The sequence below is a fragment of the Sinohyriopsis cumingii genome, unplaced genomic scaffold (assembly GCF_028554795.1).
Source record: "Sinohyriopsis cumingii isolate HCF-2022 unplaced genomic scaffold, ASM2855479v2 utg000160l, whole genome shotgun sequence".
Taxonomy (NCBI): Eukaryota; Metazoa; Mollusca; class Bivalvia; order Unionida; family Unionidae; genus Sinohyriopsis; species Sinohyriopsis cumingii.
In genome coordinates this window covers 4,204,662-4,219,157 of record NW_028315873.1, presented here as the reverse complement: position 1 = coordinate 4,219,157, position 14,496 = coordinate 4,204,662, and the positions used below count along the sequence as shown (strand labels likewise).

At 35.7% G+C, this 14,496-nt stretch overlaps 1 protein-coding gene across 1 annotated transcript; it reads right to left on the bottom strand.

The window, feature by feature from the left end:
- Positions 1-7,212: 7,212 nt before the first annotated feature.
- LOC149774653 (E3 ubiquitin-protein ligase TRIM45-like) lies at positions 7,213-9,288 on the bottom strand. The gene is made up of 2 exons (XM_089944967.1): positions 8,223-9,288; positions 7,213-7,882 (listed from the first exon to the last, which is right to left on the bottom strand). Exons 1-2 carry the CDS (start codon positions 9,286-9,288, stop codon positions 7,365-7,367), a joined length of 1,584 nt encoding a protein of 527 aa, XP_089801093.1. The 3' UTR covers positions 7,213-7,364.
- Between the last annotated feature and the right edge of the window lie 5,208 nt (positions 9,289-14,496).

Sequence of the window (14,496 nt, the reverse complement as noted above, 5' to 3'; positions counted from 1 at the left end):
TTCCTAATAAACTCAAAACCGCAAAAGATCTCGGTAGAAAAATTATAGGTAAATTTACTCAAGGTGGTGCATATGATTATAAAAGACATCACGCACGATTAATTTTAGATGATGCCGAGTACGATTTTATAATCGCTGATACAACGGCGAAAAATACATTTGTAAATCGAGAGAGTGTTTATTTATCCGACGGAACAAAATTAGGTACGATCGTTAGTTACATAAATGACGTATCCCCGCAATATACTCATCTAAGATCTTCCATGTTGGCTTATGTTTCTATAAATTTATTATCGATGATTAATAGATTTCCTGAGACCGCAGTCAGAGTCGCAACAGATTCGTTTTATATTTCAAGTAAATATTTAGAACCTGTTATGAAATTTACAAGTAATGATGAACGATGGGGTTCGTGGAGAATAAAAAAGGAACTATTACACAATTATGTAGAATCAGCAGATGTTCCAATGAGAGATTTTTATCGTGAGGGTAATAAAATATCAGAAATGTCGAAGGCGCCATCGTTGAGTGATCCAATAACTAGATATAAGACAGTATATCTCAATGGACCTGGTGGATGCGGCAAAACAACTCGAACGATTAATGTTTTTAGAAATTCAGATATAATCGTGCTGACACCCACACATAGACTTGCACGTGAGATGAAACAGCGGCAAGTACAATCGTGTACGTATCATAGTTTCTTCCGATGGCGCGGGGATACATGGACTCCTGAACGGATGGGAGAAAAATATATACCTAAAATAATTATTTGGGATGAGATATGCACGGTCTCATTGGATACATTAAAAATGTTTCTTGATTGGTTGTTGACGAAAAATACCGCCATAATAATGTGTGGCGATCATGGTCAACCGCCGCCCTTTGTTGGACCATCTCCACATGATTGGTTAAAAAATTTCGTTGATTATTACGAAGAAATAGATGATGATCATAGAGCTCTTGATGCAAATTTGAAGGAGTTTAAAAAATTAATCAGATTACAATCAAACAAACTTCAGTGTGAAATAATACGTGGAGTGATCTCAGAGACATCAATGAGTGATTTTTTGAACTCATGGAGACCCAACGATTTGATCGTAGCAAGTAGAAAAATAATCAGAGACGCTTTACAACAGCAGTTATTTCAACTACATAAAGAACAATATTCAGAATTACCCGTACCGTTGTGTTATAGACCATCAGATACACGAAAACAGAATATTAATGTTGATATTCCAGGACCCTTGACAGAGTCAAGGAAACAGAATCTCGTATTAAATGATATTGTCGCCGTTGATATCAGTGTGGTCGAAGATGCATTACGCGCTGACAAATCTCCATGGGTGTTGGGATACGCTATGACAATCCACTCGTCTCAGGGATTAACTATTTCTGATACACGAGTCTGGATTGTAGACGATCGCATCGAGTGGTCAAATTTAGTTTATTTGGCGGTATCGAGGGTCAGAAATATATCTCAATTACGTAGAATTATAATTCCTGAAATCGTTGATAAATTTAACATCATCGATGATGATATAATAAGAAAAAAATTAATCGGATACAAACAATCTGATAAAAAAAATAAACGTGACTTTGATCTTGATGTTGAATTTATTATTAAGTTAAAACAGCAGCAGAACAATCATTGCGCATGTTGTAATTGTATAATGTTATGGCGGTATTCGAGTAATGATTCAAGACAATTTACCGTAGATAGAAAAGATAATAGTCGCGGTCATACACGAGAAAATACCATGTTAACCTGTCTTGAGTGTAATCGACGTAGAGGCGCTAGTGCTAGTTAAGTGATCGAAATCACCGAAGTGATCGCGGCGGTAGTTGTGTATCCGCGGGAATTATTTGTAGTTGTTCACGCGTAAATCCACGTTGAGGAGCAGCAGAATCTAATCTGTAGATTGCAGGTCTGGAAACGCCTACATTTCTTCCAGTGGATCTTGTCACGGTAGATATTTTGTGTGTGGTAACACTCCAAATAGGATCAGTTGCTCTCGCGCTACCACCTTCAAGTTCACCAGGCTCATATAAATATCTGACTGTGACATCACCTAATATTTTTTGTTTTCCAGCATCTTTCCGTTGTGTTGGTATATTTTTTTTTGTGACCGCGCTAATGGGTTTCATGTTGGTTGTTCGTGTGATTTCATTATTTAATGCAGCTATCACGCCTGGTAATCTTGCCACCCATTCGCGAGATCTTTTATCCTGAATAAATTCCCTCGCGTATTGATATCCAAATAACCGCTCAGCAAGTGTTCGATTAAATCGCTCAACAATTGCTTGATCACGATGAATTGCAGTATGACCTCGTCGTATTTTGGTATTATGTTGTTTCATCAACGATGATACTGGACCAAGAAATTCCTTGCCAGGATCAACCTGTAGTAGCTGTGGCCATCGCAGACCACCTTGTGGTCCGAGTCCTCGTTGATAAATTCGTTCAAACGCATCGGCTACTTCAGATGATGTTTTCGCTGATAGCGGCTCTGCTTCTTTATATCTACTTGCAACATCAACTACGGTTAACGCGTATTTGTACGTTTTTCCACGCACAGTATCATGCGGTAAAAACAGAATATCAGCTTGATGTACTTCATTAGGAACACTGACATCGAAATACGAGTACTGAATTTGTTTAGGACGTGGTAGATAAATTTGCCATATTGCTTGTTTAGATAACCACGTTTTAGCAGTAGAATGTTTAACCGATGCTGCATCAGCGAGTTTACCAATTGCTGCTTTGCCTCTCCAGTATCCTCTCGGTGAATAATAAATTGATTCCATTATTAATTACCAGCCCCAATCGCTAATTTACCTTTCATCGAGGATCTTACTAACCAATTAGCTAATGATTCTCTAATATTTTTATTTTTTATAGAATTTAATGAATGAATTAATTTTACATCTGCAATATGCCTATCTTGTAGATTTTTACTTTTATAAGCTACATCATGAGCATGACAAGCTCGATCAATAGCATTTATTGGTTCCTCGCCTGGTTTTGGTTGATCTTGATTATCGAGCCTGATATCGAGTCTGGTACCAGGACCGCAATAATTATATCCTGGTAGATGTTTTTCTCCGCTGTATTTAGCCCATGGAGCACCTGGAAACTTTGACATCAAATTAGCAATATCACCACCGCGCTTATTAGGTAAAAATGAAAATTTCTTTCTACCGCATATAGAACATTTTCCACCGTACGCTATTTTTTTGTTTTTTGTTGTAACTGTAGCTAAATCAATAGTTGGAGTTTTAACTTTACAGCGTAAACAATATAAATTCATGTTATAATATATATGGATATAATTGATTTCTCAGCAACTCGGCAGCGAGAGCCAGTTAAGCATCATCCTGCGCTACCGAACTCCATCAGAATGATTATCATAGGACCATCTGGATCGGGTAAGACGCAATTATTACTTAATCTGATAATGAGATGGTTGAAATGGGATAAGTTGTATTTAGTAGCACCATCCGTTGATGATCAACGATGTTATGATGTACTTAAAGATTTCAATGAAAACGCGCGATTACTGGATGAAGATAATGATGTTATAGAGTTTATAACCGATATTGATGAAGCACCATCCGTAGATTCCATAGACGGATTTATTAATAATTTAGTTGTATACGACGATGTGATGCTAGATAAACAATCAAATCCAGCCAGAATATTTTCCCGAGGTAGACACAAAAATACAGACGTGATCTATGTTACTCAACGATATACACAAATACCAAAAGTGATCAGAGACAACTGCAACATTTTAGTTGTGTTTAATGGCGTAGACACACACACGTTGCGAAATATTCATCAAACTTGGTGTGGTGGTGACATGGATATAATTAAATTCAAAAATTTCTTCTCACTAGCGCAAGCTACTCCGCATGGATTTATAACAATAAATTTACATGATCCAAGAACAAGATATCGTGTGGGTATTGATAAAATATTTGGGTAACAGGGGTGATGATAAAATTAAATTTAATTAAATAGATATCATTAATATAATGAACAAGTGTGCGTGGCTACGTCAAGGAACAACAGATAAATGCAACAAAAGGTGCCGTGGAGAATATTGCAAGAAACATAATTATCTTATAAAGAAAAATCCTCATGCTGGTCCACGAAGATGTGTTGGATGTAACAACGGCGTTAGAGGATTATATCAGATTTGTAAAAATTGCGGTGGAGATCGATACAGAAGTTTGATGATATATTATAAACACAGAAAGAACATAAATCCAAAAATAGAAAAACCACCATCAGAACTTGAATATTACTTGAAACATAGAACAAATTCCGAAGATTCAGATGAAGATGAAACAGATGAAGATTTCCATGATTCAGATGATGATTCCCAATATTGATAGCAGCAGAGAGGGGCGTCTACGGTTCTGTTTGGGACAAACAATAATCGTAGACGTGGTAATTGACCTCTATGAGTGGTCACTATTTTTTTTGGTAAAACACAAGGGTGACCATTCCCCTAAGTGGTCTGTTCACCCTCTCTGCTGCTGCAGGATTTATACTATCTCGAGTCATGCCTACATGAACGTATGCTTATGATGAAAAGGGTGTTGAGTTAATATATGCTACGGATAAGTCCTTACAGTGAACGCCTGCTAGTAACATACATTTTTAAAGTGGACACCTGCTCGTATCAAATTACGACTGTAAATAGTGAAATAGATTTGACTTCATTCTTTTTCTCCATCAAAATCAAGGACTACATGTTTACGCAGCACCGTGGTATTGTGTACACGCGCTACAGGGAGTAATTATTTTATTTTCGTGCCGTTATGGGGGTAAAAAACAACAACAGACAAGCTAGTTTAGATTTTTTTGTCTTATCACTGAATAATTAATGAACTTAGTAGATGACATGAAAATTAAATCAGGTTACAGGATAGATCTCTCTATTACTACCCTCGAACTTCAACTTAATAACTTGAAACACGGAATATAATTCTTGAAATTTAATAAAACTCTTTTAAAGGATCCAGTGTATATGATGAATTAATGATATCCGGTATACAATTAATATCCAGTGTAAAATTGATATCTAGTGTACAACTGATATCCAGTATACAGTTGATATCAAAGTATACACTTGATATCAGTATACAATTGATATCCAGTATACACGTGATATCCATCTTACAATTGATATCCAGTATAAAGTATACAATTGATATACAGTATATAATTGATATCCAGTATACAGTTGATATCCAGTGTATAATTGAGAAATGTCTATTTTTAGAAGTTTCATTAATTAAATAAGAGGCACAACTATCTCCTTTGCTGAAAATTATAAAACAAGGACATGATAAAATGAAGGAAAAAAATGTAGTTAATGAAATTGATAATCTACAAAAAGGTTTTCATTCACGTAGAAGACAAATCGAAGAGAGCATAATATCATCCACACACTTAACAACGGATACTATGAAAGGTTATGCGATTAGGGGTAGATTCCAGTGGATCGAAGAGGGCTAAGAACCATGAAAATATGTTTGTGCCTTACATAATATAAATATTATGAACAAACCGATTAGCAGAATGGAGATTTAAAAAAAAATATTTAGTTAAATCAAAATAAAACTCTTAATGAACTTACTATTTTGTACAGTAACTTCTAATCATAATCAAAAAGTATTTTAGCTGTCTAATTCACACCAGACCCTCACTATAACGCGTATCGTATCATCTTATGATGTTTCCATCTCTATGGACGAAAGTCAATCTGTCTGTTCCATATGTTACGTCCGGACAAAAGCGTGAGTTCTCCATTACACACCAATGTTAAACTCTCTAAATTGCTTGCTTTAAACTACATTCATCAACCTTGGAATTTATTAATGAAATCGACGTACACATTATATGAATCGTTCCTAAAAGTATACAACTCATTCAGTGGATCTTAGAATTAAAATATCATCAACTCGGTACCCCTTACAAAAACTTGAATCAGATCGATTTTGAAATACAGTTTCACTCGGTAAGTAAAAGTCCCTTTCTGACGAAAACATATGTAGTTTGGGATCTATTTTGAAATACAAATTGACGGTGAATAAAACACCCCCTTTTACCAAAACATTTGTTGGCTGAGATCGATCGATTTTGAAAAACGTCAATTAGTCGTTGTGTAATTATCGATTTAGCGGCAGGCATTGAGTCTGTGGTCTGGCTTCTGCGAATATATGGCTTAAAACAGCACATTTTTATTGATTGATTTATCCATTGGTTCCGATTTTCTTGTCCGATTACTAGTAGACAACGCCGCTGTTGTAAACATTGCACACAAACGCCATTCAATTTGTATCAGTTTTCAACATGTACCATTTTGGCTTAGAACATCTATTTTGGATCCCAAATGTGAGTAAAATACTTCATTATACAACATTACAGTCGGGATCAAACGTTTTGTGTCTGACTGAAATACTCATCCTCGAGTAAGATTATGCTCTTTGACACCGATGCGTAGGAATTTTCTGTCAAGCAAGCACACACACACACACACACACACACACACACACACACACATACACGTGTGTGCGTGTCTGTATTTATGGTCAGTTTATACATGGTTTAACAATTTTCAAGGAAATGAGAAACGTACCAAGCGCAATGCAGTCAAACAACAAATATGTCGATACCGAATAGAAACAACATGCACGTATAAAATTCACGTAAGAATAAAATCCGATGACTCAGAGATATACCTCTTAAACAAAATCTAGACTAGTTCCGGTCAATCCATTCCGGAGTGTATCAGTCTGTAAAATACTAAAGCATACCCAGCTTTAAACATGGAGGAGCTCTTTCGGACTTGAAATAAGTGCATATATATATAACATGTGAAATATATATATATATATATATATATATATATATATATATATATATATATATATATATATATATATATATATATATATATATATATATATATATAATCCACTGGAAGTTCACTGTTTGTTTTCATTATAGTTCTATGCAGTCAATATTTTAACGAAAATAAGAATATGAGAAAGAAATACAACATATTATTTCCTTAGACTATACAAAGCAGCTTTACGTTACAGAAAATTTTAAACTCTAGATGTAGTTTTCACATGACTTGTGGCTGTAAAGAATATATAAGGCCATTGTCATTATATGCACTGTTATCCGTAGATTCCACCAATATACTTACTGTGGGATGTTTTTTCTAATTCTAACACTTTCAGTCATATATGTCAAACACTTCAACAACATTATAGTCAGGGTATGTTACAACGAATCTGTCCATTTCTTTGTAGAATTTTATTGTGAGTGGTTTTTCCTTTTTTTACTTCTTTTTTAGCAGTGCCTTGATCAGCCTTACGTCCGCTGATATCTGTTGGACATTGAATGGACCGTAACCACAGAGACAAATGTTACCCTCTCTATCAGTATCAATGCCGCGTGGTGCAATCATGTCTTGATCAGTGTATGTAAACATGACATTAAAGGATGTGTTGTTGGCAACCATTTCATTCCCATTATAATATGATATGTATATGACTGTTTCAGGTTTGTTTATTTTGACATAATATGGGTCTAATAGTTTCTCACTTTGATAATTGTCAGGTCGGACAGTTCTGATCTCTGAACCATTTATATCTAATATCAGGACATTGTGTTCATCACCTCCTGTGGTGATCACCAAATGATCCTTCATCACTGCTTTACCCCAACACAGGAGCCTTGTTTTGATCTCTCTGACATTGTGCATCTTGTCATCTATGCCAATGACAAGAATGGTCTTATTAAGCGGTAAAGTAACGGTGATGTTGTCTGGAAGGATGCAAGCATTCCAAGGTTTCCCTGGAGTTTCATACTCTTTTGAAACTGATAATTTTCTCCATACACTTTGATCTTCTTATTGTTCCAATCGACAAAAATATGCTTCGCACTTTGCAGTGTTAGAACACATGATGTACAACATAATGAATCGTCCGGTTCTTTTACACTGAACTCAGATACTTTCATTGCCTTTCTGTCCTTTATCTGGGTTCTACTTGATCCACTTCCCGTCTCCGCTTTCGGCTGAGATGCTGTTACTGCAGGACATTGGGACAGTTTTGTTTTAGATCGGGTCACCGTAATTTGTCCAAATCTATTTAAGCCATTAATCAAATTCTTTAGGCTTTTATTAACTTCTAACCCAATTTTGATATATTTAAAATCATCTTGGTACTCCGGATTGCTTTGAGATATCTGTTTTGATTATTCTCCATTTTGTGTAGCATTATGACCTTCTGTACTTCTGACCCGTAGGTCATCACAAGGTCAAGTTGAGTGAGGTCACTGCCAATCGCAGAAATAAAACTCTGCCCCCTGGCCTCTTGATCATGTAAGGTCAAATCTTCGGTTTTATGATTTCCTTCAAGAGAGGCGATAAAATCATCCTCAAGTTTTTGTAGTTCGGCATTTAGCTCTGCTCGGAGACTCCGGATTTGCTGTAAAATGGCAGATTTGTCTTTTTTAATATTATTGGTGTTTTCCTTTACCTTGCTTGTTATTTCTTTCATTTGGTCTCCAATAATACGTATGTTGACCTCCAAATCTTTTGATTTTGCTTTCGCATCAAAGGTCTTTAGCATGTCATCGATCGGAATGATTCGTTCGCATTTTCTGTGTTCAAGAAATCCACATGTATTACAACAAAGTGAATTGTGATCCATACAAAAGAATTCGATGCTTTTATTGAGATGTCTAAGACATTTGTCTATTGTGTATAGGCTGGGAATCCTAAAACTAGGGTAATTTTCTGTGCTCCAGTCGATAACATCGTGTGAAATACGTGAAAGGGTTTCATTGTGGTGTTCTTTACAAATTTTGCACATGAATGTTTTACAATCTTTGCAAAATGATGTTGCTGAAGTTTCTCTATTCCACTTGAGACACATATCACAGAATTTCTCACCAAACGTTTCCACTGCTTCATCCAACACAGATGATACAATGCTGTTTACTGGAAATAACTCTGCCCACTGTTCCATAATAGTTCTGGTATCAGGTATTGTTGTATTGGCCCTGCATACCGGACATGGGAAGCATGCCTGAGGAGTCCCCCTGTTCATCACCTTACTGTTGATATGTGACTGAAGACACGAAGCACAATAGGTATGGCCGCATGTCAGAACTTTCGGTCTTCTAAGCGTCTCTAGGCAAATGGGACACTGTAAGACTTGAGCAAATCGTCCCTCTGTCGGTGAAATAGTCGCCATTTCGTTCCAGTTTATTCACGACCTAAATTATTTCCAGATAAAGATATGAGAGATTGTTCCAGATATTATCTAGTTGACGTGACGACATAATGCTATAAATAGCGCATGCAAATATATTCACCTAACCATGTGTATTCATTGCCAGCGGTAATGTATACAAACGTTCATTGCATTACGTGTCAATACCCGGTAATAATATCAAAGAAAAACACTTATTTTCATCTCTCAACATATGTAAAATCTTTGTTTTAATCTCTCTCTCTATTTTATATACATACAAACATGCATACATACATACATACATACATACATACATACATACATACATACATACATACATTATATAGTCTTGAACTAAGTTGATGGAGAGAACGGATGCCAACAAGGTTTGTAAAATTCAACAAATAATTTGTCCCGAAAATGTAAAATTAATTTTTTTTTATACAGTAATTCGAATTAAAACCCAAATAGTCCTGAAAGATTTATGACAAATTCAAATGCATAATGTTCCAGCTGAATTCAAGAAGAGTCCAATTAAATTCCAGTATTAAATGTGTTGATGTGCTTGTTATCTAGAAAGTACTAATTTCCAAGTGTCTTGTACTGTGGTGATGTTGAACAGTCTTTTGATGTATCATTATACTATAATTCACATTCCTCTACTTTCTTATCTTAAATAGCAGCAGGGAAGGCGAACAAACCAATGGTCGAGAAACGTCCAAATGTCGAAAATAAGCCTTCCTACACACGATGGAGAAAAAAAGAAAAGCGTCGACAGATTTTAAAAAGCGTCGACACTGTACTGAGAGAGTCTCTATGGAATATCTAATTAATATTACTTTATTGTCCTTGATGATTTTTTTCTAGTTTATTATGCAGTTACGTCAACCTGAGGTCGCGCCTTCCCTGCTGCTATTAATGTGTCCAAATATTGTATCGAGACCCACACGATATCGGGATCAAGGATCATATAAATTTATTGTTATAAATCCGTGCGGAGTCGCTTGCGCTCGTGAAAAGAAATTTCTAAATTTAATTATATCCATATCTCCTCTACACCAAGTTTGATGAATATTGCCCAACATGTGTGTGTCTACGCCATTAAACACAACTAAAACATTACAGTTATCCCTAATTAATTCGGAATCTGTACGTATCGCTAGGTATCATATATCACATCAGTGTTTTTATGTCTTCCTCAAGAAAATATTCTAGCTGGATTTGATTGTTTGTCCAGCATCACATAATCGTACACAACCAAATTATTAATTAATCCGTCTAAATCATCAACGGACGGAGCTTCATCAATGTTAGTTATAAATTCAATCACATTCTCGTCATTCAACAGTGTCGTGTTTTCATTAAAATCTTTATGCATATCGTAGTATCTCTGATCTTCAACTGATAGCGTCACCAACTGCAACTTATCCCATTTCAACCATCTCATTATTAAATTAAGCAGTAATTGCATTTTACCCGATCCAGATGGTCCTATTATTATCATCCTAATCGAGTTCGGTAACACTGGATGGTGTTTATCTGGCTCTTGTTTTCGAGTCTTTGAGAAACCAATTATATCGATATATATAAACATATGAATCTATATTGTTTACGCTGTAGAACTAAAACCCCAACTAGTGATCTATCCACGGTTACAACATAAAATGCGAGAATATCATATGGTGGAAGATGTGCAGTATGTAACAGAAAAGAAGCTCTCTTTTTTTACCTAGAAAAGATAGTGGTGATATTGCTAAATTAATGTCAAAGTTCCCAGGAACTCCGTGGGCTAAATACCAAGGAGAAAAGCATCTACAAGGATACAATTATTGTGGTCCTGGTACTCGCCTTGATATCAGACTTGATAATCAGGATCAACCAAAACCGGTGAGTATTAATTAAATGCTATTGATAAAGCGTGTCATGTTCATGATGTACCGTATAAAAGTGAATATCTACAAGACAGACATATCGCAGATGTGAATTTAATGCATGCGTTAAATTCTATAAAAAATAAAAATAGAAGAGAATCGTTAGCTAATTGGTTAGTAAGATCCGCCATGAAAGGTAAATTAGAGTTAGGTGCTGATAATTAATTATAAATGGAAACGATTTATTATTCCCCAAGAGGATACTGGAAAGCTAACGCAGCAATTAGTAAACTCGCTGATGCAGGAAAAGTTCCACGCGTTACCGCAACAAAATGGCTATCTAAACAGGCATTATGGCAAATTTACCTACCACCACCGAAACAAATTCAGTACGCGTATTTCAATGTCAGCGTCCCTAATGAAGTTCATCAAGCTGATATTCTATTTTTACCACACGATACTGTACGCAGAAAAACATACAAATACGCGCTAACCGTTGTTGATGTCGCAAGTAGATATAAGGAAGCAGAACCAATTTTGACAAAGACAGCTGCTGAAGTAGCTTCTGCGTTTAAACGAATTTATCAACGTGGACCCTTGCAATGGCCACAGCTGCTACAGGTTGATCCTGGCAAAGAATTTCTTGGTCCAGGATCATCGTTGATGAAGAAACATAATGTCACCATCAGACGAGGACATACCGCAATTCATCGTGATCAGGCAATTGTTCAGCGATTTAATCGAACACTCGCTGAGCGGTTATTTGGTGATCAATACGCGAAGGAATTTATTCAAGACAAGAGATCTCGTGAATAGGTTGCAAGATTACCAAATGTGATAACTGCATTAAATAATAAAGTAAATCGAACGACCAACATGACACCTACTAATGCAATTAAAAAATATATATATACCAATACAACGACGTGATTTTTCAACGCAACCAGTATTAGGTAATACCACTGTAAGGTATTTATATGAACCCGGTGAACTCGAAGGTGGTAAAAAAGAGTTACCACACATAAGATATCCATAGATACAAGATCTTCATGCAGACCCGCAATCTACAGATTAGATTCAACTGCTCCTCAACGTGGATTTACACGTGAACAATTACAGGTGACTCCTCAGGATACGCAATTACCACCGCGATCACTTAACTAGCACCTCTACGTCGATAACACTCAAGACAGGTCAACATTACATTATCTCGTGTATGACCGTGACTGTTATCTTTTCTATATACGGTAAATTGTCTTGGATTATTATTTGAGTATCTCCATAATATCACACATTTACAACTTGCACAGTGATTATTCTGTTGTTGTTTCAACGTGCTGATAAATTCAATATCAAAATCAAAATCGCGCTTATTTTTTTAATCAGATTGTTTATAACCAGCTAATTTCTTTCTTATTATATCATTGTCAACATTATCACTAATCACTGACTCGTCCAAGACAATTCTCCGCAACTGAGATATTCTTCTGACTCTAGACACTGTGAGATAAACTAAGTTTGACCACTCGATACGATCATCTATAATCCAAACAACTGTATCAGAAATAGTTAATCCCTGAGATGAGTGAATCGTCATTGCATAGCCTAGTGTCCACGGAGATTTGTTTAACGATAATGCATCTTCAACAGCGTTGATATCAACTGTGATAATATCATTTAATGCTAAATTCTGTTTCTCAGTCTGTCCTGGTATATCAACATCAATAATCTGCCGTCGTGTATCAGCTGGTCGATAACATAACGGAACTGGCAATGTTGGAAATATTTCTTTATTTAACTGAAACAATTCCCCTTGAAGTGTATCACGAACTATTTTTCTACTTGCAACTATCAGATCATTCGTTTTCCACGTCTGCAGAAAGTCGTTCATGGGTGTTTCTGAAATTATTCCACTCATTACTTCACATTCAATTTTATTCGGCTGTAGTCTGATTAATTTTTTTAATTCTTTTAATTCTGCATCAAGCGCTCTATGATCATCATTTATTTCTTCGTAATAATCAACGAAATTTTTTAACCAATTATGTGGAGGTGGTCCAACAAACGCTGGTGGTTGACCGTTATCGCCGCACATTATCACAGCAGGATTTCTTGTTAATAACTAATCAAGAAAGGTTTTTAATGTTTCTAACGGCACCGTACATATTTCATCCCATATTATAATCCTCGGAATATATTTTTTCCCATCCTCGAAGAAGTCCATGCATCACCCTTTAATCGAAAGAAGCTATGATAAGTACATGATTGTACTCCTCGTTGTTTCATCTCTCGCGCGAGTCTGTGTGTTGGTGTTAGCATGATCATATCTGAGTTCTAACAGTTCGATCGCTCGAGTGGTTTTACCAGAACCTCTAGGTCCGTTTAGATAAACCGTTTTATTTCTACTTATACCGATGGAGCAGATGATAATTGTAGTTTTTAATGTTTTTCACAATAAATATCTTTAACCACAACATCAGCTGATTCGGAATAATCAAGTATATTTTCTTTTTTTATTCTCCACGAACCCCATGATGCACAAGTACCTATATGTAGTTGTTATAGTAATCCTGAACATTTTTTGTTGGTATAAAATGAATCTGTAGCAACTCTGACAGCGAGTGTAGAAACCTTATTTATCATCAATAATAGATTTATTGAAACATACGCGAACATCAATGGTCTTAAATGAGTATACTGCGGTGACTCACCTTCCATATAACTTACAATTGTACCTAATTTAGTTCCATTTCACAAGAAAGCTATTTCTCGACTTATAAACGTATTTCTGTTCGTTGTATCAGCGATTATAAAATCTAACTCAGCAGCATCCATGATCAATCTTGTACAATGTCGTCTGTGAGCATATGCTCCTCCTTGGGTGAACTTGCCGATTATATTTCTACCGAGATCTTTTGTAATTTTATTCATGTAATCGGTTATGTGGGGTTTCATCATCGGAATATTTCTTTTGTTGTGGCAACCAAACCAATATGATATAATTGTTTCACTTACAATCAACAGTAATAACATTGCACAATCGAGCATATACCGTAATAGTACTATTGGTACCCACATTTTTTCTGAAAAATGTTTTCCAAACCAAGTATAACAAATCGCATGGAGATCTTTAGACATTTCAAATGACTTAATACACGCAAATCCAGTTAAGTCAAAGTCCGGTAATGGTCCATTTATCAATACTCGTGTCATCTCGTGCGTCGGATGACTAAATCGCTCAAAGTACACAGAACAATCTCCATATCCAAAAAAACTTCCAGGATAACATGCAACCATATCAACCGAAATAAAATCTTTATAATTATACTTGTTATTC